Raw genomic sequence first — 27,683 nt, forward strand, 5'->3', positions numbered from 1 at the left:
GCGGGGGGGGGGGGGGGGACGATGGGGCGTTTGGGGGAGGGGTAAGTTCTGGAAGAAGACACCCAGCAGCTAAGATAGGTGGTTTCTTATTGGGAGGTGGACAGTGGGAACAGTGAGAACCAGAAGAGTGAGATGTTTGCCGTGTCGCTTCTATATGGCCTTAATTTTTGAACCTTATGACAGTTTATGTATTGAAATTAGAGAAAGCTTGAAACCTAGTAACTTCAAAGGCTGAGATACGTCCGGTGGTGTTGTCACTGGGAAGAGCACTGGGGGAGAGATTTGGTCGAGAGGAGGCAGTAAAATCCGAAGTCTAATAAACCTGGGTGAGTAGGAGGAGAAGCAGAGACAGACGCCCCACGCTTGCTTGCCTGACTTTGGTTGCGAGGCAGGGAGGGAAGTAGGCAGGGCCAGATCCAGGGAGGTTTACTTTGCTGAGAGATTTGAGATATCGACTGAGGGCGAAGGGGTGAGAGGGCAGGAATCCCAGGGAGGGAGGGTTGAAGGCCAGGAGGCTGGGAACCCAGAGCTTGGCGAGCCCTGCCCAGGGGCTGAGCAGGCTGGGGTGTGGTGAGGCCCGGGAACAGGGGAGGCCACAGGGGCCGCCCAGGAATTTTGCAACAGATTCATGCTCGGGTGGAGGCTTGCGCAGATGGCTTCTGAGGCCCTTGTGGATCTGATACTTTCTGCACTGCTGGGAATGTTCTGTATCTTTGCTGTCCAGTGTGGTAGCCACAAGCCACATAAAGCTATTGAGCGCTTGCAATGTGGCTCAAGTGACTTCAGAACTGAATTTTTAGTTTTATTGAAGTTTTTTAACGCTCAATTTTAACTGAGATATAGTTGACAAACAATACCCTGCACATATTTAAAAAGTACAGTTTAATAATATTTGGTATGTTGGGCGCCTGGGTGACTCAGTCATTAAGCGTCTGCCTTCGGCTCAGGTCATGATCCCAGGATCCTGGGATCGAGCCCCGCATTGGGCTCCCTGCTCCGCAGGAAACCTGCTTCTCCCTCTCCCACTCCCCCTGCTTGTGTTCCCTCTCTCGCTGTGTCTCTGTCAAATAAATAAATAAAATCTTTAAAAATAATAATAATAATATTTGGTATGTGAATGATACCCATACCTGTGAAACAATCATCACACAGTTGAGACAATGAGCATATCTCTCAGCCCAGGGTCCCTCCTCACATGCCTTTGTAATCCTTCCCTCTCGCCCTTTGCTGGTCTTTTTTCTTTTGAATATTTTATTTATTTATTTGAGAGAAGAGAGAGAGAGCACAAGCAGGGGGAGGGGCAGAGGGAGAGGGAGAAGCAGACTTCCCACTGAGCAGGGAGCCCGATGCGGGACTCGATCCCAGGACCCTGAGATCGTGAGCTGAGCTGAAGGCAGATGTCTAACTGACTGAGCCACCCAGGCAGTGCCTTATGCTGTTCTGTCCATCCCCAGGCAACCGCTGACCTGCTTTCAGTCAGTATAGATTAGTTTGAATTTTATATAAGTGGAATTATCCAATATTTATTTTTTGTCAACTTTACTTGCTTGGCATAATTATTCAACGATTCTTCCATGTTGTGTGTATTGATAGTTCATTCCTTTTTATCACTCAGTAGTAGTCTGTTGTATGGATATACCACAGTTTTTTTAATCCATTCATCTGTAGATGGACATTTGCTTCTTTTCTCCAGTTTTGAGCGGGTGCAAATAAAGTTACTATGTACATCATTACACGAGTCTGTGTGTGGACATATGCTTTCATTTTTCTTAGGTATGTATCTAGGAATGGAATGGCTGGAGCATATCACAGGTGTAACTTGACAGTGTTATTTAATTTTAATTAATTGTAATTAAAATTTCAATGGCCAAATGTAGCTAGTGGCTACCACATTGGGCAACACAGTTCTAGAAGGTATTTATTACTCCCATGATTCTGTACTGGGGAGAGACTTCCACTGCTTCTCTAACTGAGGATTTATTCATTCATCATTCATGCAGCGAAGATCTATTGAGACCTACTTTGTGCCATTCATTGTGCTAGACACTAAGGATGGGATGGGGCAAGATGGGGTGGACCCTGTCCTTGAGGTGCTTACCGTCTAGTGGACTCTGTTTGGCTGGGTTATGGGCGTATGAAGTCCACTGAGGAGGGAGAGGAGGAATCCAGCGTGATTATAAAGTAGAGTAGTTCAAGTCTGCTTAGGCTGTTGGGATGGCCCCAGGTGGGGTGTGGGTTAGGTTGAAGGATGAAGCCTCTTCCTCTCCTACTGATGTAGCCTGTGAGAATCAGAAGCAAGTACAGGGATGATGGTGTGTTTGGAGAACAGCAGGGCAGTTGGTGAATTGGGTGTTTCAGGTAGTAGGGGACATTGCCTGCACGGGGGGTGGAGGGAGGAAGGTGCTGTGCTAGAACTAATTGCGCCTGTCCTAGGGACATGGTGGGGGCCCTACAGGGAGTGATCAGCTCATGGGAACTCCCCACAATCTGAGCCTGCACTCTGTCCCTGCGACACCATATAGACACATCTCTGCTGATGTTTCCCGCTAGAGAAAAACTATTTTTAGGTCCTGATTTAGTGGGTGTGGGTGTATTAAGCCAAGAATCTTCCTAAGAATTTTTAGGTCCTTCTGCTCATGACTCACACTTTCTGCTTGTGGAGGCTTTGGCCAGAAGCAGCCCCACGCCCAGGATTTTGGTGGAAGGAAGTGCAGTGCCGTGAGAGGCCATGATCTGTGCTGGCGTGGTTACGACTCACTCACTTGGGGAGCAGATCCTGCATCTCAACTGTGTATTGAAGTCGTGACTTTGAAGTTGTTTGTAGGGCATCAGGAAAGCTTCTGGTGAGGCCAGGGAAGCTCAGGAAACCAAAACGGGAATAATGGCAGCTTCAGCCACTGTTCAGTGAGCACCCAGCCTGAGCCAGATGCTCTGTGCTGTCATTACCCCACGGAGTTCTCACAACAGTCCTGAGACCAGCTAATGTTATGACCCCCACTTTAACAAGGAAAAAAACAGAGCGCAAAGAGGTCAAGTAATTTACCCAAGTTCATACTGATGGAACTGGAATGTAAACTCGGGGTTACTTCTGCCCCGGTGAGAAGAGGCTGATGGGTATGAAATGGCCTGACATAAAATCTCAGATAACAGTTGCTTTCCATCCTTACATGAATCCCTGGTGTGAGAGTCTACCTGAATTATACTAAGTAGCTATGTCTAGGAGGGACACTTGCGATTTCTCACGGAGGGAGTAGGGAGCGGGGAAGGAGAGGACAATTTACTGAACAGCAAGCATCGTGCTAGACATTTTATGGACATCATAATAGTTCACCCCTAAGCAAGCCTGTGACATCTAGGGTGTTACCTTGTACAGCTGGGAGGTCTAGGTGCTTGCTGAGGTCACCCAGTGATTAAGCTCACCGAGCTGAATTTGAACCCCCACAGGCTGCCTCCAAACCTTTTCCCTGCCCTCACACCTCTCCTTAACTTCTCACCAACAAAGTACACAAGAGAGGAGGCAGTAGGAGCAGAGCCCCTTGGGGGGCTCTAATTGGGCAATTAGAATTGCAAAAAATATTGGTCAGCCTCGGGCAGTTCTGGCAGAGATGAGGTCAGAGTCCAGGTAACCTGTCCATCCCGTGGCGCACTTACTGATGGAGCAGGCACGTTCCTGCTGTGGGCCTCGTCACGGTCGTCCCACCGCCCAGCTGCGCACGCAGGCAGGTTCTTGCTGTGGCCGAGAGCAGCCACCGCGGGCCCTCGGAGAGCGTCCCGAAACTGCATTAGCTCATTTAGAAGGTCGTCCCCGCTCCCACCCATCTCACCAGAAAGGCGGAGAGCATGGATGCTGGAGCCAGCCTGCCTGGATTTGAATCCCAGCTCAGCCACTTATTGGCTGACCTTGGGCAAGTTTCTTAACCTCTCCTTGTCTCTGTTTCCTCATCAGCCAAACCGGTAGGATAATAACTCATAGGGTTGTTCGGTAGGATTCCCGAATACCCGAAAAGCTTTTAGAGCCAGTGGCTGGCATATACAGTGCTAAGCATTCAATCAGGGCTTTATTATTGTTATTGATATTATTATTATTCAGACAGCCAGACTGAAGCCCTGCAAAACAGAGTAACTTGTCCAATGAGACATGCCTAGCAAAGCTGAGACCAGGGTCCCTTCTTCTGTCTCTTACTCCAGTGGATTCGTGTATACTTGGTTATCCGTTTTAACAGTGAGAATAAAGATCGATTTAAACTCCATCAGTACTTTCAAAGTAGTGTGAGCTGTTCCCCAATTTCAAGCTGAAAATAGTTCCTGTTCATCTTCTAAGAATAAAGCGTCTTTGTAAGAGGAACAAGCTGTCACCAGCAAGACTGGAATTGACAGGAGCTAGCTCGGGGCTCCCACGGGGCTCCCGGAGATGATCAGGTTCTGTAAGTGCTAATAACTGCTAGCTGTTAACAGCAATTTAGTTGCAGTTAATTGTGTAATTGTCTGGGGTGTTTCAGAAGAGTGTCTCACTTCTATTGTAATCTTAAAGAGACACAGAAAATAACCAGAAATTCTTGAATAGCTGTGCTGTAATTATACATACCCTAAGAATAAAGAAACCAATTCTCTGTTATTGGGAGATGGCCAATCTGGAACATGTTTTTCAGAGGAGCTGGTTTACGCTAGGGTTTCAGTTACATTATGGGAAAGAGATTACAGCATTGACAATGGGCGTTCTTAGGGCTCCTTAAAAGAATTTGCATGCAAAAATAGGTATTTAGTGGATGTGGAATTTCCAACTGTGGGAACATTCACACAGGCCTCCTGCGTCTCCAACACTGGAAATTCAAAGAGAAGACCTATGTCCCTCCCCAAGGGGCTTGTGGGTCATCAGACAGCGGTGGCTCCCACAGGGACCAAATCGGGGAGGTGGGCACAGACCTAATTCACATAGGGAGAGCAAGGAAGGCTTTCTGGAGGAGATGATGCCCGAGGAGAGTCTTTAAGGATGAGCTGCGTTTCGTGAGGTCAAGAACTTGGGGAAATGATCTTCCAGATAAAGAAGGGGCAAAGGAGCAGAAGCTAAGAAAATTTGCCTTGTTCTATGAGCTGCAAGACCGGCGCTGCTCAGTCAGTCAAGTAAAAAAAAAATAATAGGCAGTGCATTTTTTTTTTTTTTTGAGATTTTATTTATTTACTTATGAGAGACAGAGGCAAGGAGCCCAATGTGGGACTCGATCCCAGGACCCTGGGATTATGACCCGAGTCGAAGGCAGACGTTCAACAGACTGAGCCACCCAGGCACCCAAGGCAGTGCATCTGTGAAGGGATAAACTTGTAGTAATAATGATGTGTTCTCTGCACTTTCACTATCTAGCTCATTTAATCCTCATAAAAGTCACATGAGGTAGGGACAGTTAATATTACTGTTTTGCAGACAGAGACACTGAGGCACAGAGAAGTTCAATAAGTTTTCCCCAAATCTCACTGTTAGGAAGGGAGGGCCAGGATGGAAATCTAAACAGCCTGCTCTGAGTCCATACCTCTGTGTGAGCTCACAGAGAAAGCATCTGTTTGGTTTGGAGCTATCTACTAACAAACCCAAGATATCTACTAGATCTTACCCACTCCCAACCCAGATGAGATCAGCTTTAACCCAAAATTCCATGGCTTGTGGGAAGTTCACTGACTTCCTGGAAATTTCTGTGAATTATTGGAGGCTTGTGTTTTTGTTGTTTCCCATGGTTCACATTCTCAGTGTAGAATTTCTGAGCTGTTTCTTGGTCTTAATCCTGTCTCGGTGATAGTCCAGTGGTGGGCACAACCCCTTCTCCTTGATTTAACCACCTTTCCCTCTCCCCAAGCAATGTTAAGCATTGACTTAAGATTTGGGGGCTGGCTGTGACCAGCGGGTCCCAATGTATGTTGACTGTAATGTGAAACAGCCCCTCCCCTCACAAACAAGACCAGGTGCGGACACAGAAGTGCACTGTCCTGGGAGCAAAGCAGTGGCAGGCTATCGAGGGAAGGCCAGAAGGAGCCCAGCCCCTATGGTTTGGGTCGCAACCCTTCCCAGTCATGGCTGTGAAGGCTGAGGAATGAAGAGAGGAAAGGCTAGTGAGAACAACATGCTGAGACCTGATTTAGTACCATTCTGGTGCCTCAAAAAACAAGAACTCAATTAAGAAATAGAGTAAACTTCTGGCTTTTTTTGCCAAGCATGCATATAAATTATAGAAAGTTGAGTGTTCCTGAACTATTATACTTCCATTATTTTTATACATCTATTATCTAAAACTTGGTTGTGATTTTGACTACATTAGTCTACACTGGATCCCTTTTGTATCACTTGTTTACTAGTTATAACTATATTTAAGAGTTGTCTGTGACCTTCTATTCCTGCATTATGACTCTACCTACGTGACTTTCATCAAGGTACTTAACTTCTCCTGGTCTCAGTTTCTTCATTTGTAAAATGATTATAATATTCATCAAAATTCCATCATGAGAATTACCTAATCAAGTGCACAGTACAGTGTCTGAAATGCTGTAAAGCCTCAAAAAAATGTTAGCAAATATTTCCCCCATTAACCAAAAGTTGACTGTAGTTTAGTATGGCTGACGCATGGAGGGTAGGGTAGTGGTTGTAGAAAGGTTGGAACTATCGGTGGAGAAGTGAGCTGTCACCAGATCACAAGGATTTTTTGGTCCTTACCAAGAGGATGGATTTTATCCTACTGGCCACAGTTTCTCAAGCCATCCCTAATAGGAGTTTGATCTTCTCTTTGTAGGAGTGAGGGTATGACCCAAGATGCTCTCCAAAAACATAGTATTGTTTCATTTCCTGTTTAATTTGAAAAATCCATAGGAATTTCGTGTTCTAGTCTATAACATGTTCAGTAGGAGGGAGGTGAAGATTTCAAAGATCAATTCTTGGTTGAATGATTATAAAATGAATGGCATCTGAAAGTAGTCTCAATATACCTTATAAAAAAATTCTAACCAATTGAGCCAACTTTTTAAGATGTCCCAATTTCAATATCATGGTATCTTAGGGAATGCTTCTCAAACCACACTTATATATATATTTATATATATATTTATATACAGAATCAATGGTTAAAACACTGTGAATTATATAATGCTTTGTCTTAGAGCTTTAAAAAAAATGCTGGACTTTGGGGGCGCCTGGGTGGCTCAGTCGTTAAGCGTCTGCCTTCGGCTCAGGTCATGATCCCAGGGTCCTGGGATCGAGCCCCACATCGGGCTCCCTGCTCCGTGGGAAGCCTGCTTCTCCCTCTCCCACTCCCCCTGCTTGTGTTCCCTCTCTCGCTGTGTATCTCTCTGTCAAATAAATAAATAAAATCTTTAAAAAAAAAAAAATGCTGGACTTTGGAAAACATTCTTACACAAAAAAGCAAAGAGAGGATGGAATGGGCTTGTGTTCAGATAATGCTGAAAACTCCAGCCAAACTGTAAAGTGATTAAGAGCCTGTTGGAACTAGGATTTGTCCATAGCCTTCCCAGGTGACTATGATTTAATGAATGGAAGTCCAGGAAACTCTAATCTTCACCTCACTTTTTCAAGCCCTGACTAGAATCATTGTCTAAGGGAAATACCCCTGTAATAATTCATGCTGTCAGCAGGATTCCTCTGGGAAGGAAGTAGAGGAAAGATAACAGAGGGTGGGGTCAGATCTGCAATCCTAGGAAAGTCAAGGGAACAGAGGTGGTCTGTCTTGCTGTAGGGTTGGCCTTGCATTCATGGGGTCTCTGAAAATTTCCATTAGAGAAAAAATCCAGGGCGCCTGGGTGGCTCAGTTGGTTAAGCATCTGCCTTTGGCTCAGGTCATGACCCCAGGGTCCTGGGACTGAGCCCCACATCGGGCTCCCTGCTCAGTGGGGAGTCTGCTTCTCCCTCTGCTTCTGCCTGCAGCTCCCCCTGTGCTCTCTCTTTCTGTGTCAAATAAATAAATAAAATCTTCTAAAAAAAAAATCCTACTTTCTTACCAAGAAATAGCTCGATATATTTTGTAGAAAAACCAACCCCCACACACTTTTTCCATGGCATTTTTTAACTGTTAAAGAGAACAGAAGTGTTAAAAAACCAACCAACCAACCAACCCCACAAACCAACATGCAGAAACTGGCAAGTAAAACATTGACAATAGGAATCTGAAAGTCAAACCAGAATGAATTTTTGAAAAGTTCAGGAAAGGAGACATGGAAGCTATTTGGTAAATTACAAAGTATCATCTTTATATTTATTGGGTAATACCCATACGCCAGACTTTATAGTTCATGTTCTGTAAAAGTCACAGGAGAGCCTTAACCCAGAATGCTGCTTGAAAATGATGAGATCTTTGGTAATATCTCACTGAGGCTGGGTTTTTAAACCTCCTAATTAATCTTAAACAGATGATTTATGTAGAGATCATATTTAGTCATAAAGCTTCATACTTCCTGCTTATGCTTAGGCTATTTCATAGCTTACGCAATTATAATAGATCATAGTTGGAATTGAATTATAACCGGGCAACCCTCTTGGGTCCCCTCCCTCCTTGGGAGCTTTGTACTATCACTTTGCTATCACTCAATAAACCTTCCTTTGCTACCCACCAAAACAAAACAAAACAAAAAAGAATTATAACCAAACATTATTCTAATAAATAAAACCAAAAGTTTGGCATAAATAAGAGTTTGTAAGGCTATTACCCCAACTTAGAATTTATTTTAGCATCTGATGTGGACCAAAAAAAAAAGGCACAACATTTTAGATAGATCTAGCTAGGTAAGTAATCAAATAATATGTAACATCTCACTAGTATTAACTTATCTAAAACTATGTATCATTATTATTTTCAAAAATAGATGTATCTTTCCCTAAGTGACTGGAAAATTTTAAAGAACATATTTTAAAAGCCCAATAACCAATTTTCATCTTTTCTTTCTCTAAAGATTTTATTTGAGAAAGAGCAACAGAGATAGCAAGAGTGAGCACAAGCGGGGAGGAGAGGGAAAAGCAGACCCCCTGCTGAGCAGGGAGCCCAACGGGGGGCTCTATCACAGGGCCCTGAGATCATGACCTGAGCCCAAGGCAGACACTTCACCGACTGAGCCACCCAGGAACCCCCCAATTTTCATCTTATTTAACAGATAAAAGGTTATTTTTCACTTGTGAGCTCCCAGTTGGCACAAACTACCTGAGATACTTGACATATATACATTTTAATTTCCCTTTTGTCATAACTTAAAATTTAAAAATCAAGTAAATAAACCTTTATATTGAAAAGTATTTTGGGGCGCCTGGGTGGCTCAGTTGGTTAAGCGACTGCCTTTGGCTCAGGTCATGATCCTGGAGTCCCGGGATCGAGTCCCGCATCGGGCTCCCTGCTCAGCGGGGAGCCTGCTTCTCCCTCTGACCCTCCCCCCTCTCATGCTCTCTCTCTCATTCTCTCTCTCAAATAAATAAATCTTTTAAAAAAAAAAAAGTATTTTGATTCATTTTTTTAGAGAGAGAGAGCGTGCACATATGCAGGGTGGGGGCAGATGGAAAGGAGAGAATCCCAAGCAGACTTCCTGCTGAGCATGGAGCCTGATGCAGGGCTCGATCTCACAACGCTGAGCTCATGACCTGAGCTGATACCAAGAGTTGGATTCTGAGCCACCCAGGCGCCCCTTGAAAAGTGTTGTTAAATGATCCTGGTGTTCGGGGTAGAAAACTGCTTTGCTAGTGTACATTAGGTCATATGGCACATTTGAAACCTTGCCACTCTCTTCCTCTTTCTGCCCCCAACTCCGAGGAGGATATAGAAAATAAAAAAGACAAAGGGAGGGAGAGAACCTTTGGTGGCTCAGGTAACCTTCAGATTGGCCCATCTCAAACTTCCAACAGGATCTGGACAAGTTTGCTGCACCCATATATGCTGTTATAGCCTGAAAGGGTACAACAGTGTACACCAGGGGCAGGCAAACTCGTCCTATAAATGATCGGAGAGCAAATCTCTTTGTATGTGTCCCAACTCCTCTACTCTCTGCGACTGCGGCATGGAAGCAGCCAGACGATCCACGGTCTAAGGAGTATGGCTGTGCTTGACGAACAAAGTTCAACTTAATTTTCATAGCATATTCTTACTCTTCTGATGTTTTTTAACCATTAAAAAAATATAAACACCATTTTGAGCTCCTTGGGCCACACAAATCAGGCTGTAGGCCAGACTTGGCCGGTGAAGCAGTGTGTGCTGACCAACCCCTCACCTACACTCCCGGAGGGTCAGCAGGTCATCACGCCCAGACTTCACGGAGGCCCTGACCAATCTTACTCGAGCGGGAGCCTCGCTCTTCCCTTTCTGCCACTGTTGCTGGGGCTGCAGGGATATTAAAAGTGACAGAAAAAGTTACAGATTCTTTTAGTATCTTTTTTTTCCTTATCTGGAAGGTTTTTTTCAGGTTTATTTCTTAAACATCTAAGAGGGCATTACCATCTGATTTGATAAAACTAATTAGGTTATAATCCACTTTCTCATGCTTTTTAAGATTATCATGTTTTAAGGCCTACTGCTATTATTTAATCAATAAAAAAAAACCCCAGAGATTTAAGGGGGGTTGTATATTTTCATTTTTTAATAAACCACACAGCAAAACAATACTTTAATAAATGTATAGGAAATTACAATTTGAAAATTGCAAATATGGTACATATACATATACTATACTTTGATCTTAAATTACATGGGCAAACCCCAGCTTCAAAATCTTCCTAAAATCAATCATATGCAAAATACCTGGTTTCTGAAAGGGCAAATGGAAAAGTATATACAATTTCTTAAAGGGGATATGGCTTACTTAATAACATATTTTTTTTAGAGAAGCAAAAGCTTTCCAAATACACAGTATCTTCCAGGTGCAAAGCTGACATACTACTGGCCATTTCAATTTTGCGTTGCAGTTACTTCAGGATATACTTAATTACATTATTTTGACACTGTCATAGATTTAATTGGGGAAGTCTCCATAAATGTTTTTCAGTCTTACCAAAAATCAGAAAATGTTCGTTGGTCCTCACACTATGATTAGAAGAACAGCGTGAACCCTCTGTAAGCGAGAAATCAGTGACAGGATGACCTGCATGCACATACACAGTTCCATACTGAGGAACTCCCCCACGACAATTTCTTCTAATTTGCAGGTTCCTACCAACATCACAAAAAATATCCCTGATTGGTGAGCTGTAAGTCGGATGTCCTGTCTGGCAAGATGCACATGACAGATCTGTAGTTAGAAATAAAACTTCAATCCTTTGAAGTCCGACTTGTCCCCCCTCAACACAGCATATATAGCAAGGTGTCACTACTCATTTGTGACTAATACCCAGCTGGCTCATGAGCTAAGCTTGGTTCCAAGACAAACTGAGCCAAATGAACTAATCTTATATCTATTAACACATTCTATAACTTTAAATTTACTATATGTAAGCTAGAGTCAACAGCAAAATTGCCTAAAACCTTATTCCAAAGGGGTTCAAATTCTGTAAGAACACACTATTCATCATGGTGAACCAATTTATATAAATTCATAAAAGGAAAATGTAGGGGGGCCTGGGGGGCTCAGTCGGTTAAGCAACCGATCAATCAAGCAATTGATCTCACTTCAGGCCTTGATCTCAGGGTCGTGGGTTTAAGCTCAGCGTGGAGCCTACTAAAAATAATAAAAAAGAAAAAAAGAAAAAAGAAAAGAAATTTAGCTAATTGTGCTTGTTTCAGAAGTGAATGACTATCTTTTCTAAAGTAATGAGTAGTTGTTTGAGAAACAAAACCCAGAGTCTTACTAGAAATGATCTTCACTCATGGCTGTACAGTGTAGTCTATTGCTATCATACTTATTCTGTAAAGTTCAGTGTGCAGAGAAATTTGGATCAGGACAAGCAGCTGTTAAAAAAAAACGTTCTTCCTCACCTAGAAATACATTTATAAATGGTGCTTTGTTTCTGAAAGATGGTTTTCCTCACATTAAAATGAACGGAAAGCTCATGTATCTAATCTCGCCTGTGTCTATTCTGGGAAAATTCTACTAAAGACAAACACTGTCAGTGAAGACACTTGAGTTCAAGAGACAGAACCAGAACACTGAGACTTTCAAGAGCAGGAAACTTAATTTTAGAAAATGCAAATAAAGTACCAAAATCTGAAAAGAAAACAGTAAAATAAGAGATCCTGTGATTTGGCAAACAATACTGATGGGAGCTGCAAGCTGTGAAAACCTGGGCTCACGTTACACAAGGCACAGCTCTAATATAAAGTGTATGTGGGAATTCCATTTGCTTGTGGTTCTTCATTTCAAAGCCCTCTGAGAGATGCCTTATTCAACTGTATTCCTCACATTAGATTTCTAAGGCAGCATGATCGTTAATGAAAAATAGGTCTTTCCCTAAAATCAAAACCCTGCCCTCTGGCCAGAGTTGTGAAACACGGGTTTTATGTACACAAGTAACTCTGATTATTTGCAAATGTTAATTAAAATACATCACACTGAAGAAACTGCCTAGTTTTTATGCTGTGATCTGTTCTCCCAGTGCAAAATTAACCATGCTAGGTGTTTATCCACAATTCGCCACCGCTTGTCACAGGATGGTGAACTCTTCCTGTGAGGGCTGGCTGAGGGGTGTAACTTGGGGTTGCAGCTCGGCAGGTGAGGGACAGACCCAAGGCTCCTTATCAGAGGCAGACCACTCCCTGGTCCCCTGGTCGTATCTGCTAAATTCACACACTGCTTTGTGGGTTTTGTCAAGTTACAAAAAGGGAAATCTATCAATTCTCAGTCTCACAGGCCCAGTAAAGTACAAAATCTGTAATCCTTGCTACAAAAGACAAAGACAGGAAACTTCATGTGTACCTCACTTTAAATAGAACACAGTCATTAAGATTCACAGAAGTTTTCAGTGTTTCTGCATTTTACAAAAGGCTCCTTTTCAATCCTCGAATGGATTTTAGACTGTTTTATCAAGTAACTTTTCAAGAAATAGGTTGATATGAAAAGTAAGATATACCTATTTAAGATAAAGGGAAGTTTACAAGAAACAAGCTCCGTGGACATGGGAAACAACTACAAATATGGGAAAATCCATTAGCATCTAATGGATATTCTTTTCCTTTCTCTTGCTAGGCACCCCAAAGTCCATAAATGCCCAGATGTCCACTGAAATGCTTCTCATTTATTCTTACTTGCCTTCCATATTTATGAGAATTTTGGTTTAAACAGTTTATATACCACCCAAATTTTTGAAAAATTCAAATCATTATTTTAAATGGATCCACAGTAAGAATCCCCTAAAGTTAATTTTCAATTCAATTCAGTAAATACTTACTGGATTTTACTCAATACCATTAACCCTCATCAACCCTTTTTTGGGGGATACGATCAACTCATAATCATCTTTCAGGTAAATTCAGATTTTATCTTCAGTTTACTTACAGTGAGGTACTTGGTAAAAAGAGGAAAGCTGTTTCCTATCCTTCTTTGATATTTATAAGTCATCTGCATGTTCATGTAGGCTTTCAGTTCATAACCTGTCTGTCCAGTACACTGTACTCTACTCATGAGTCTCTGCGAACCCAAAGAACCATAGCCATTCTTGGTTAAGAAACTGTCCCTGTGAAAATGGACTCCTGAAGTGCATAAAGATCATCTCAAAACCAACAGTTGCAAAATGGAACGTGAATAGTCACAGCTGCCTCTTTAACACAACTGTTACCAATTAGGTTGCATTCAGTTTGGGAAGTTTCATGGTTAGCCTCCCCACACCACAGACTGAATGTCCATCCCTATTCCTGTGCTTTGAAAAACACAAACACTAGGTCAAAAAGCCTCGACTTTTCTTTCTTTCTTTCTTTCTTTTTTTCCAGAGTAATGTCTTCTCCCTATCTCTTTGGGCATTTCTGCTGTGGTATTATTGGAAAACCTCAAAATTATATCTTAGGGTTTCTGGAGTCCCTGGAGAATCCCTAACCCATATCATCAAACAGAAAATCTCTCTGGAGGAATGTGGTTAATCCACATGTGAAAGATGGGCATTATAAACTGACCCTTAGTCCTCCAGAGTTTTACCCGGAAAGGCCCCAAACTGACTAACTGGTAAGGAGGCCGGAAGCAAGGTACCAAGCAAACTTCTAGTTCTTGAAAGGACAGAGGACCACTGTTTATATTTTGCAGTCTCCTCCTATTCTTAAGTAAAGATAATTCCATGAACAATAAAAATGATTTCAGGAAGACTTAAATCTGACATTCCACACTCCATCCTTACTCCTATATTTTGTTTTACATTATCATATTGTAACTTGAGTTTAAGATGAACTTCTGCGATTCAGAATAGTACTGAAAATACTTCCTAAATAATCCTAATGACAGTGATCACAATATGTAAAGATTTGGTTCTGATTAAGATTACAAATAACCCAAAATGTTAACTCTGAGATGCAAAACCCCATAACATCTGGAAAAAACTGTTTATAAAGTATAACTATAATAATAACTAAGTTATTTGTGAAATAAAACATTTCTGAAATGTGGGAATACATGCTTATTCCACTCTCTGGATAATGTCTAGTACTCTCTGAAATCTGCTGAGAAATAATTTCTGTAAAAAGAGAGCTGGGTGTCAAATTTCAGAAGCCGGATGTCAAGATTACATAATAAAAAAAATTCAGTTTTCCAGCACTGGCTTGATAAAAAATGGTCTTTAAAAAGGATTTTTAAATGCAAATACTGAATTCTTGATGCTTCCTTTAAGACATGTACTTTGTCGTAATTAATGCAGTGTGGTCTTGGATTGTCTTCTTTGAGGTATCCGTGGAGTCACATCTTACTCTGTGAATAGTGTTTTGGAAACACCTTCATCTGACAATCAGGGTGAAGTCTCATCTTACCATTAAACAGAAACTAGCGCTGTCCGGCTGGAGTGACTGTTCTGAGGGACCCTGCTTGATGTGGACACAGCTGGTAGGGAGTCCATTTCCTCAGGCAGATGTGCGCATTTACTGCCCTCAGCTCTGTGACTGCAGGATGAATAAGGCAGTAGTCCCCAAAACGTATCAAGTTAAGGACTGGAACTCTGACAATGTGCACAAGTTCTGTCCACTTCTTGCCTGTAACTCTGAAGCTGAACAGTGCATTTATACATGCCAAATGTGTTCAATAATACATGCTTTGCTTTGGACTGTACTTCCTCCCATTTAGATGAACTTCCAGGAACTGCAATGTCAAGAAAATACTATTACTATTCATTGTACACAGTTACAATGACACAGGGGAATAACAATATACAGTGAACCTATTCTTATTCGTTTGATTTCTCCCCCTTGAAGCTACTCTGTTAGAGAAGTACGCCAGTTTCCAAAGCCAGGATGGCTTCTCATTATTCCAATCCCTCCAGTCCACTCGCAGGTAGAGAAAGAATACTAGACATCAATTACAAATCTTTTGCCTGTTTTTTTTTTAATAAACCCATATACATATTATTTTGATAAATAAAAAGCATCAATCTGTGAAATGACTTTAGGAAATAAAAACAGGTCTAGCTTTTCTTACATAGGAAAAGCATGGTAAATATACTTCATGCCTTAATCTGAAGGCAAAAATCAATTTGTAATGTCTCATCTTAGGGGCGCCTGGGTGGCTCAGTTGGTTAAGCATCTGCCTTCAGCTCAGGTCATGATCCAGGGGTCCTGGGATTGAGTCCTGTGTTGAGCTCCCTGCTCAGCGGGGAGTCTGCTTCTCTGTCTGTCCCTCCCTGTTGTGCTCGCTTGCTCTCTCTCTCAGAAAGATCTCAGAGATCGAAAATTATTGCTCTGCTGTTACTGATCTGCAACACACCTTTTGAAAAGCCTGACCCCTCCCTTAAAGCAAATCTTTCCAGCAGAAAAGTCTTCCTGCTTAATTATAAGCACAGATGTTTAATTCTAAAGAGAAAGTCCATCAACCCCAGCATTTGCTATCAGCAACATACTTAGCTGTATGTGTACGATGGCAGTAGGTTTTCCTGAAGTAAGAGACCAGATATTTAAATCTTCCACGGAATATACATCTTCTATTTTCATCAAGGCTTCTTTGATATAGTCTACATTCAAATGGCTTGGTACACCTATTAGTTCAGAATATATCATTTATAAGTAAAGCTTATTTTGGGGAAGAAAGCTATACATAAATGATAGAGCTTTTTTTTTTCCCCAAAGAAACCAAATGGCTTTATCAAATTCAGTTTAAATGGACACTTTAAAATATCTTAATACTTTAAGATAAACCATGCACACATAAAGCAAGATATGTATAAGAGGTTAATAATTTTTAAAATGTTCACTCTCGCTAAAAGAAATATCAAACCTGAATACTTCATTTAACAAATAAGCTGGGATACACAAAAAAAGGAAAAAAAAAAAAGGGGGACCATCCAATGATGATGAACCTGCTGTTGAGAACTTACATACTTAGACATAATATCAGTAAGTAGGCATGTTGAAAATATAACAAAGTATCAAGTTAAATGGGAGTTAAGGAATTAATAAGCCACTAAACATAATTATATCAAGAATCAAAAGAGTTGTATTTTTGTCCCAGCTCTACAGTTTATTAGCAGCATTACCTTAAGTAAGCAAGTTATGTTACCCCTCTGAAGCTCAATTTCCTCGTTGGTAAATGGGGATAATGTCCACCTTACCTACTTTTCTTAGCTATTATAAGGATCAAATGGGTAACAGAGGGAAGAGTACATCAATTCTTATATGCTACATACACATAAAGTCGTGTAACTATAGCCTAATGAGCATCAGTAAAGAGAAAGGAAAGACATGACTCTTACTCTAGAGTGCCCCCCACCGTCAGTCTGATTAAGGGAGGTAATAAACCCACAATGGGGATATTATAGTGAGATCTTACCTTCTAGTATTATAACTATTGTGTCCCATATGATGCGAAATGTTGTAAAAGCCACAAGTAATGAAAATACATATGTACAGATGGGATCAGCAATCTTGTATTCTGGCTGAAAGGTGACAGAACAAAACTGTGTGATTAAATACAGACCAACATAAAACAGACTGTAAAGCAAAGCAAGCCATACTCTGCCCCTGTTCTTTAGCCTTCTATACCAGGACTGAAGAATACCTTTATTTTTGGATACTGCAATTGAGAAACGTCTTCAGTCTTTCCTAGATTGTTAAAAAAAAAATTTTTTTTTTTTTTTTTTTGCCTTTCCTTGTAAGACCTAATTCCAGAAGTTTGATCATTTGTTCTATTGTTTTCCTCTGTGCCTTCCCTAAATCTTCCACCCAGAACCATAGAATATGAGAGCTGGAAGGACTTTTAGCAGCCACATATTTGGTCTAAGCCTCTCATATAAAAGAGGAGGGACTTGCTCAGAATCAAAGCATTAATGGCAGAGCCAAGACTAGAACCCAAATCTCTGGATTTCTAGTCCAGTGTACATTCTGGTACCTAGCAGTTCAGTGACATGGCTTAAAATTGAGTTCCCTAGTGAAGGCAGTCTAGAAGCCAGCTACAGACAAGTTAACTCTGTGAAATGACACTATCATGTTTACTGCTAGCAAAAGAGCTATACTGATGGCTCAATGAAGCCTACCTAAATGCAAAATGAGTAAGGCTGGCTTTGATATCCAGTATATTGATAAAAGACAATTACCTTAATATTTTTAATATTGAAATGAAATATATTTTAAAATAGAAAAACCAGCAATCCTATTACCTTGAATCTTATGATGTATGCAGCTATTAGTACACCAACACTCTGCACCAAGTCCCCCAAGGCATGTACAAATGCAGCTCTCACTGCCAGGCTGTCCTGCCCATGGTTGTGCCGACAGCCAGAACCTGTGGTAGGAGAATTTGAAGGCAGGGAGTGGGAATGGGAGTGGTGACCAGACTGGTTCAACAGAAACCCCATTCTGTCAAAATAAAAGAAAACATTATTATTCTTCCTAGTATTGTTGGTAAAAATATTTGTTACAAATCAGACATTAATGAGGCAACATGGAACTCATTCATTTAATATATATATGAGCACCTATTATATATCAGGTACTGTTCTAGGTATTGGGGTCAAAACAGTGAATAAGACAGACATATCCCTATCCCCATGGAGCTTATGTTCTAGTACAGAAGGCAGAGAAGTAAACAAAGAAATACATAATATACTGCCAGGCAATGCAAATGGTTTGAAGAGAAGTAAAACACGGCGAGGGGATGGAGAGTGCTGGGGCAGTGCAGTCTGTCAGAGAAGGCCTGAGAGTCCTTCTGGGCAGAAACCTGGATCAAGTCAGGAAGCAGCATGTGGTGGTGTAAGGGTATGCTAAGTCGCAGGAATACCAGGGCAAAGGCCCTTAGAAGAAAATGTGCTCTATGTGTTTCAAAAAAGCAGGACAGTTGCTGTGGCGAGACTAAAGTGAGCAAGAAGGGACGACGCCTGGGTGGCTCAGTTAAGCGTCTGCCTTCGGCTCAGGTCATGATCCCAGGGTCCTGGGATGGAGCCCCACGTAGGGCTCCTTGCTCATCAGGGAGCCTGCTTCTCCCTCTGCCTGCTATTCCCCCTGCTTGTGTTCGCTCTCTCTCTCTCTCTCTGACAAATAAATAAATAAGTAAATAAATAAAATCTTTAAATAAATAAATAAATAAATAGATTGAGCAAGAATGCTAAGGTATGAGTTAGAGAGGCACACAGGATCTTATTAAAAAGGCCATGGTAAGGACTTTGATTTTATTTTAAGTGGGAACAGACGCCAGTAGGGCAGGGATTGGCAAACCATGGTCTGTAAACCATAGGTGGCCCACTGCCTGTTTTTGTAAATAAAGTTTTATTGGGACACAGCTGTACTCATCTGTTTACATACTAAATGTGGCTGCTTTTGTTGTCTAACCGCAGAGTTGAGCAGTTGTGACAGAAACTGCCAGGCTCTCAAAGCCTAAAATAGTTACTATCTGGACCTTTACAGAAAAGTTTTCTGACTACTGGTCCAAATAAGTATATAACCTAAAAATTTCATAGCTTTCAGGGAAAAAGTTTATAGTTTAAAAAAAATCTTGTTAATATAAAAGTTAAAAAAAAAACTTTGTCCCACTTAAATTCCAAATTATTTGTCAAATTTCAGTATAACTGAGCAAATGAGAAATTTATAATTCCATCAGTGTTTTATTAACATAAGAAAAATTAATATGCCATATAATTTAAAAATACATAAAAATACCACTGCACATTACTGAATGCATGGTATAATAGTCTCTAAGTTCACAGAACTTAAAAAATATTAATGTGAAAATAATATAGAGCATATGATACCATAATGGTATGTACATGCCATTATAAAATTGTCCAAACCCATAGAATATACAACACCAAGAGAATTACATACGGATGTAAACTAGGGATGCTGTATGGTAATGTGTTAATGCTGGTTCATCAACTGTAACAAATGTACCACTCTGATGGAAGATGTTCTTAATGGGGGAAGCTATGCATGTATGAAGGCAGCGGGTATATGGGAAATCTCTGCACCTTCCGCTCAATTTTGCTGTGAACCTGTAACTATTCTAAAAAATAAAGCTATTAAATTTTTTTTTTAAATAGAGCTTACATTACATTAACAGCAACTCCAACTGCTGCAGTGATGAGCATTATATCTCCATTTATTTCGTATTTCATATGGATAGTTCTTTGGACAGCTTCATATAGGAGGAATCCCATAAGTATATACACCAACAGCACACTAATCATAGCTGATAAAACCTCTGGAGGGAAAAATATAAACAACAAATATATCTGTAGCATGATTATTACACTTCATACAAATTAAATATTGTACAATATTTTATTTATATCTTTCCTCTGAAGAGATGAAAACACTGTATCATTTCTGTCATGTTATTTTCCTTATTTAAAAAGTGTTTAGTAGTTTGCTCTGGATTCTCCACCAATTCATTCTCACCACTCCCCACTTTCCCCTCATCTCTTTAAGGTCAAACTGTGTATATTTAACAGACCACATACATGGTAAAGAATGAAAAACTGAAAAAAATTATTTGTAACGTACATGATCACAGACTAATTTCCCAGTAGAAAAGTACACTTACAAATCACTAACAAAGTGAAGAATGCATAACAAAAATGGATAAAGGACACAAATACTAATACAGAGAAAATTAACAGAAACAACCAATTTATCAAAATCAATCATAATACAAGAAATTCAAATAAGAATATAATTGTTTTTTATCCCTTACTAAATTGGTAAATATTAAAAAGTTTGATGATAGCCACAGTTAGCAAGGATATACTGGTGGAAGTATCAAGTGGAACTATCTTTTTGGAGAGCAGTTAGTAAAATGAAGCAAAATTTTAAATGCATGTATTCCTTGATTCTAGGAATCTGTTCAATAGAACACATGATATACATGCAAAGATATACCTACAAGGTTTTTCACTGTAACTTCACTAGTATCAAAAAATATCTGGAGAGAGCTTAAATGTCCATCAATGAGGAACTTAATGGATAAAGTATAATATATACATATAGTGGAATATCATAAAGCCATTTATGTTAAAAAAAGAAAAAAAAATCAGGCAAATTGATAATCACAAGAAAGACAAAGTGTTACATCTGGGAAGTGGGACTAGGAGCTTGGGAAACTTAGTTTTCATTTTATTCTTTTTGGTAATGTTTGAAATGTTTTAAGTTTTACCACAAACACATTATTACTTTTAGGCTAAAGAAAAATAATAAGGCATGCAAGTATTCATGAATGCACTTTGACCCAGAAATTCTTCTTCTTGGAATGATATACACATTCATGTTAACTGAGCTACACATATGCAAAATGAGGTGTGTTATGAAGTTATTCATCAAGCACTGTATATAATAGCAAACAACTGAAATCAATAAAAAAGTGATTAGTAAGGGCCCAATAACACGGAATACTATGCAGCTGTTAAAAAAAGGATATAGCTTTTTATGTTCTGATAAGGAGTAATCTCCAAGATACAATGTAATGTGAAAAAAGCAAAGTGTGTATATGTTACTATTTGTGAGAAGAAAAAAGAGAATACATAAATAATATCTGTACATGTAATCTTTGAAAGGACATACAAAATACTGATAAAAAAACTGGTTATGAAGAAAATGGGTGGCTGGGAGACAGGGACGACTGCACTATATATGCTCTTATATCATGTGAACTTTTACCATGTGAGTATACAGTAGAGATAATCTTGTATCTTTTCAAGATAACACAATAGGGCAATGGGAAGTACTTACATCTTTAAATAACTAACATTATAATATAAAACAACTACTGACACTCAAAATAATAAAAGCAAGAAAATACTTTTAAAGAAAACTTTTCCTTTAGAGAAACCAGACACTGATCTTGTTAAAGGTAAAACAATCTGGGAAACTGTTATCTGAGTCAAGTCACTGCTCAAAGGTTCCAGGCAGTTCAAATATATTGAACTTTGATACATTTTTATTCTGATGCATAAATTACAACAGAGGAAAGTTATCTAGCAGTTATAAGCTGTTTCCTGAACACATCTCAGTAATGTAGCTAAACTCCAATAAAATCCTGTGCATTAGCAGAACAAATGTTGGGAGAACACAACATACAAAACCATGGTTTTTGTATTCAAAACCATGGTATGAAAACAAAACAAAACAAAAAACCATGGTACGCCTATTTCTGACATACTAATCATCACACTTCAAAAGACACATGCGGCTGAAGAAGACCGAGAAAGACACTCTGAAATACACAAAGCTGTGGAGAGACTACCACATCAAGTGCAGACTCTCAGCAGCTTGAGGACAGGACCAGTTCCATTCCACATCACATTTTCTGTGACATTCAGCAGAGTGGTTGTCATGTAGCAAATATTTATGGATGGATTTGCTGAATGAGGTTAGTTAGGTTGAGCAAGGGGAGATGATAAAAGGCTATACAATTAAGGGTAAGCTAAATGTGAATAATAGGTTATTTACTAAATCCCAAAAAACAATAAGTAGATTGGTTAGAAGAGAAGAATTAAGCCAAATACAAGACAGAAAATGCATGGAATTTCTCGTCTTAAATTATAACTGCTGGTAAAGTACACAAGTATTAAAAAAAATAACTAAAATATTTTTAAACCGTAAATTTCATGTACTAGCAGTGCTTCATTTTACTCACAAAGTAAGAGAACTTTCTCTTTAAAATTGGTATTTAACAGGGTCGCCTGGGCAGCTCAGTCATTAAGCGTCTGCCTTCCGCTCGGGTCATGATCCCAGGCTCCTGGGATTGAGCCCCACATCAGGCTCCCTACTCCACGGGAAGCCTGCTTCTCCCTCTCCCACTCCCCCCTGCTTGTGTTCCCTCTCTCACTGTGTCTCTCTCTGTCAAATAAATAAATAAAATCTTAAAAAAATAAATAAATAAAATTGGTATTTAACATATACCAATTCTGGGGCAACTGGCTGGCTCAGACAGTAGAGCATGCAACTCTTGATCTGGGGGTTGTGAGTTCGAGCCCTACGCTGGGGGTAAAATTTACTTAAAAAATACCAATTCTTCTCAAACTCTTCCCCTCCACACACCCCGCCCGAAAAAGAGAACTTTATCATGTAGTCAAGGTTGAAGCTACCAATTAGGCCATAGAGTTTTTAAGATGACTTAATCAAATTGTTAATCTAAAATTATAAAGCAATACTCTTATAAAAATTCATAACTATACAAGTTAATGACAAAGTTGTGATTGCTTACGAAAATCTAAAACCAATACTTAAAAATTCTTTCAAAACCCCCTATAATTAGGTTGACAATACAGTTTTCCTGGGATAGTCCCAATTTATGTCTGCTGTCCTGGCATAATTATTAAAAATGTCCCACTTCACTCTCAAAAGTGTCCTGGTTTGGATGATAAGTGGTAAGTTACACTAGTAGGTATGCCAGATAAAATACTGGATGTCTAGTTAAATTTGCATTTCAGATAAATAATATTTTAGGATAAGTATATCCCATGCAATATTTCAGACATATTGGGAGTCCTGCAAGAGTGTGTGTGCATGCGCAGACCACACACTAAATATACAATATACACTAAAGCTGGCAACTCCATATCCCAGTGATAATTTTCCTAAACACTTAAAATCACCTTTTTGTGAACTTTTATACAAGGCACAACCAATGAAATAAAATTTATTTTACTTCAAAATAAAGTTAAATGAAAGTCAAACTAAAGCATGAACAGAGATCCTTGGCAGGGAGGATTCCCACACTTAGAAGGCCCACTAGGCTCCTGCAGCCTACAGATGAACACTCACTCTTCCACACCAGTTTTCACCCACGTGAGTAGCATAAAAGGGATCCCAGCGTCTGCCCACAGTTAAGAATAATGGAATTCAGCTGATTCCTAGAAACTGCTAAACGACATATTAGGACGCTGCTATCAAAGATATGCCTTTTCCAGCAATTAATGAAGAATGTGTCATGTCTCATTCCCTTGGTGAAAAGCAAAGACATTCAACTTTTATTTTTTATTCTAATCACCTGTCAAAATGTCTTGTAGACAGAATACTGATAAATGCAAAAAGAAAAAAAATTTAAGATTTTTAGGGCTGAGATTTATAACGGAGAAGTATAAAACACAGATAATACTATATAGCTAAAAATCCTAGTAGTAGTAATACGATCATTTATTTTGATAAAAGCTCTTTCACTGTGAATAAATTCAACTGGTGAAATGTCATGAATAGGACGAATTAGCATTTGCAATTTTTTTCATAGTTTTTTTTTTTTTTTTTTTTTTTAAAGAGGGAGGGATGGGGGGGTTCGGGGAGGGACAGAGGGAGAGAGAGAGGACCCACACCCAGTGCAGAGCCTGATGCGGGGCTCGATCTCACAGCCCTGAGATTGGTGACCTGAGCTGAAATCAAGAGTCGGACGCTTAACCAACTGAGCACCCAGGTGCCTCTTTCATAGTATATTTTAACATGATGGAATGTAGATAAACATAGGCAAGATTTTTTCCTCCCAACATTTAAGAGAGAGGGAAGGTTTCCATCAACAACCAAATTATGACTTCTCCAGTCTTCTCATTCTTGCTCTGGGTTAGTCTCCGGTCACAATAAAGTTTTTCAACACAAAGGCGTACATGACATATGGATTTTTCATTTTTGAAAGGAGACCCAGAACTTTCACAATTGAAACCCCAGATTTCCATGAACGTTACTACCCCAGGAACTTTAGGTAAACTTGACTATAAATGGAAATTTATCATAAATGAAAAACTCTTGAAAGAGATTTTTATGGAAATTCTAGAAAATCTATTATCATAGTAGTTCCAACATATTTTGCTACTTTATGCACAAATAATTAAATCATTCATTTGACTGAACTGTCACACTGGATGAGAGAACAAGATGAGTGAATATGTGTTTTTTATTATAACATCACTTAGGTCTTTTCATTCAGCTGAAATATAAACAAATGTTTATGGTCAATGATCTATTAAGGCCAAAATATACCCTGAATTTCACATACAGAGAATAAGCAGTTTTGGTTTGAATGGCTAACAAATGGTAAGAAAAAATATCAAATGGGAGAAAATACAGATGACTGTCAAGTTTTGATAGTACTATAAAATGTGAAAAATGTTTATTGCATATTTTAACACATCTATAAATTTCCAAAACTAGACGTTTTCAAGATTTATATGAAAAACACCAAGTCCTTCTCTGTCCTCCTGTTACTCTTCTTATAGTACCTTATTCTTTTGCTTCCTAGCATTTAATATAACTTATAATTATGTTGTATTTGTGTACATATTTACTGCCTATCTCTCCAACCTATACTATTACTCATTCAGTCAACAGGTAACTACTGAGCACCTATTCAGTGAATGAATAACAATTTGCTTCAATTATGTAAACCACACTCAACCCAAGCATATTTTTTATTTCATGAGTGCTGCCTAAATGTACTGGCCTATCATAACTGTTAGCTTTGCTAATGCTATGTTGCCAATAATGAGTGTATTTCCTTTAAATTCCATAACGCTAGTCTATTGCCCCAAAAAACTATAGCAAACATCTAAAGACAGGTTTCAGAGGTTTAAAAAAATGAACAGGGAAGGAGAGTGGAGACGGTATTCTCTCCTGTACTTCCTTTTATGTTATTTCTCTTTTTTACCTTCTTCAATAAAAGATAGGAAGGAAAGACAAGGAAGATCAGTGGGCTGTGCTGGATTTGCCTAGGATTTCCAAATTTGTATTTGTATTTCAACTCAAACCACAGACAACCCTACTGCACTCAGGCTAAAGACATCACATAGCATTTTTCAGTGGCCTACTGTTGCCACTGGAATACCACGCTAAACTGCAAAGCAGTCTTTGGATCCTTTCAGTTCCTATTCTAAATAATCTGTTTCCTGCCTTCTCACCACTCCCTCTACCCCATACCCAAGGTGCCCAGCACTCTCAAACTGACTTTTAGCCCAACATGGACCACCTCACTCACGTCTTCCTTCTGCCTCAGCAAAAACTCCAATTTCTAGGAGGTACCTATTCTTTTCCACATGTTCAGGTGATATGAATTCTCCCTAAGATATGAATCATTAATCGGCATAGCCGTCATCAGGGGTGGGAGGACGTTGTTAAAATGAATCACTAACCAGGGAGAAGAGATTTTGGTTTTTTGGCTGCATGTATAGGGAAAGAGATTTTTTAGCTGAATACTTTCTGCTCCTTTAGCATCAGGGAATGAAACAGCAAACGACAGAGAATTAGCACTGTGCAGTGGGTAACAAATCACAAATCTACCGTAGTAGAACCATCATCTAGCCACATCTGCCAAGGTCTTTGCTGAGTGGAACTACACTCTGCTACAAGCCTCCTGCACTGTCGCTTTGCCATTAACCTAGGCCGATGATTTACATTGCCAAAATGTAAATCCTGCTTTTTTATTTCAAATACAAACAACTCTTACTAAGTCCTTTTACATGGTAAGATACAAGATAGAATCTCCATCTTAATCTTATCCTTGCAGCTTCTTCAGCCCAAGAACTCCAACAAAAGCCTTATAAATAAAAGTCAATTAAGCTCATAATCCAGAGAAGGATAAAAGTAGAAAGCAAGGGGATAGCACTGTTCTCTTGAGAATAGCAATTCCCCTTTGGGAGATAATGCTGTTCTTCCTAAGGATCTGTGGGATTTCTGCTACAGTGTGTTTCATTAAGTTCTAAGTTTTATTAACTTCCAGGATAAAAGGACATACCCAGAGTCAAATGAATCCAGGCATTTAAAAATATCTCCTATATGGTTCCTAGCCTGCTCCCCCTTTTCCCACAAAAGAACTGCCACTGTAGCTCACTGTAAAGTAGTAAAGAAAAGAAAAGAAAAACCTGAATGACTTTACACAATTTGTGAGTTCACATGAAGGAAAGGAATGTACCACCAGAATGGAACAGATTCCTGGGACAGCTATTTGGTCCTCCCCTCAAATCTAAAAACACCTTTCTCTCACCCTCACTAAATGATTTTTGCTAAAATAAATTTAGTTACATTGCCAAAAATGTTACCAAAGGGGTACCTGGGTGGCTCAGTCGCTTAAGTGTCCGGCTCTGGATTTTGGCTCAGGTGCAGAGATCGAGCCCCATGTGGGGCTCCACACTCAGTGGGGAATCTGCTTGAGATTCCCTCTCCTTCTGCCCCTCCCCCCTTCTTTCTCTGGAATGAATAAATAAATCTTAAAAAAAATATATTACCAAAGACCTGAGTTAAAAAGTGCAGCTCTAAAAACTGCTGCTTAATCATCAGGGTGAATCACCTTACTTTTTTTCTCCTACTACCTAACTAAGAGAGTTATGCTCAGAGAATTCTGATTAGCAGGGAGGGAAGACAGGTAATTTGGGGGTGTGGAGCATTTGAGAGATATGAGAAGTGTGGGCAGGATGATATACTGGCAGGCGGAAGAGGGAAGGAAAAGAAGATTGGAACTAGCTTTTATTGGGAATTCACTCTGGGCCAGATCTACCAGGTCAGGTACTTAGACCTTACCACCTTATGTATTCTTTACAATTCTGCAATGCAAGTGTTATCATTCATAATTTACAAGAAAAAACAAACCCTTGTACTTAGATTAAATCATCTCTAAAAGGTCATATAGCTAGTAAAATTGCAGATCTCTGATCTGAACCAAAGACAACTTATTCACAAAACTCTAAAAGTGGAAAGTACCAAAACAAATAGGACTGCTCCTGCCTGACATCAGGGGGAAACTCTCTTCTGACTAATTTCTTACTTAGTCAAAGGGACCGAGAAGTCAGGCTGTACCAGCCCGTTATGTTATGAATCAAATAACTTTTTATAGTGTAGTTTGTGAATATAATCACAGTTTCAGAATTACAGATAAATATTTTCAAGTCCCAAATATTTTAGTCCCCAAATTTCAAAAATATCCCTATTCCTAGTTTGTAAACTGGTTTAATTTACCCAAACACAAGTGATTGGAGGTTCATGAGCTATATTAAATGATCTGTTTCACAGTTTTCATGTCCTTATTTACTCAGCCTGAATAAGCAACAGTTCAGCTAATAATCTTGTGTACTGCACTTATTACTGCCAGACACACAGAGTTTAATATTATCTGTTTCCATCCCTACTTCATTCATGGTCTAG

General features: G+C 39.6%; 1 protein-coding gene across 3 annotated transcripts in view; it reads right to left on the minus strand.

Annotated features, from left to right (window-relative positions):
* Nucleotides 1-10,576: 10,576 nt before the first annotated feature.
* The window catches only part of SLC30A4 (solute carrier family 30 member 4), a 28,838-nt gene continuing 11,731 nt past the window's right edge, over nt 10,577-27,683 (minus strand). For 2 of the 3 annotated variants that reach the window (XM_034993586.1, XM_034993587.1), the window contains 5 exons: nt 19,617-19,770; nt 17,735-17,933; nt 16,909-17,014; nt 15,983-16,117; nt 10,577-15,228 (listed from right to left, as the gene is read on the minus strand). In XM_034993586.1, the coding sequence (XP_034849477.1) occupies nt 15,074-15,228; nt 15,983-16,117; nt 16,909-17,014; nt 17,735-17,933; nt 19,617-19,770 (749 nt within the window). In that variant the 3' untranslated portion in view covers nt 10,577-15,073. Of the gene's footprint in view, nt 15,229-15,982; nt 16,118-16,334; nt 17,015-17,734; nt 17,934-19,616; nt 19,771-27,683 lie in introns of those variants that run through there. The other variant, XM_034993588.1, reaches the window with a different exon arrangement.

This window comes from Mirounga leonina, unplaced genomic scaffold (assembly GCF_011800145.1).
Source record: "Mirounga leonina isolate KUSES-001 unplaced genomic scaffold, KU_Mleo_1.0 Mir_91, whole genome shotgun sequence".
Lineage (NCBI taxonomy): Eukaryota > Metazoa > Chordata > Mammalia > Carnivora > Phocidae > Mirounga > Mirounga leonina.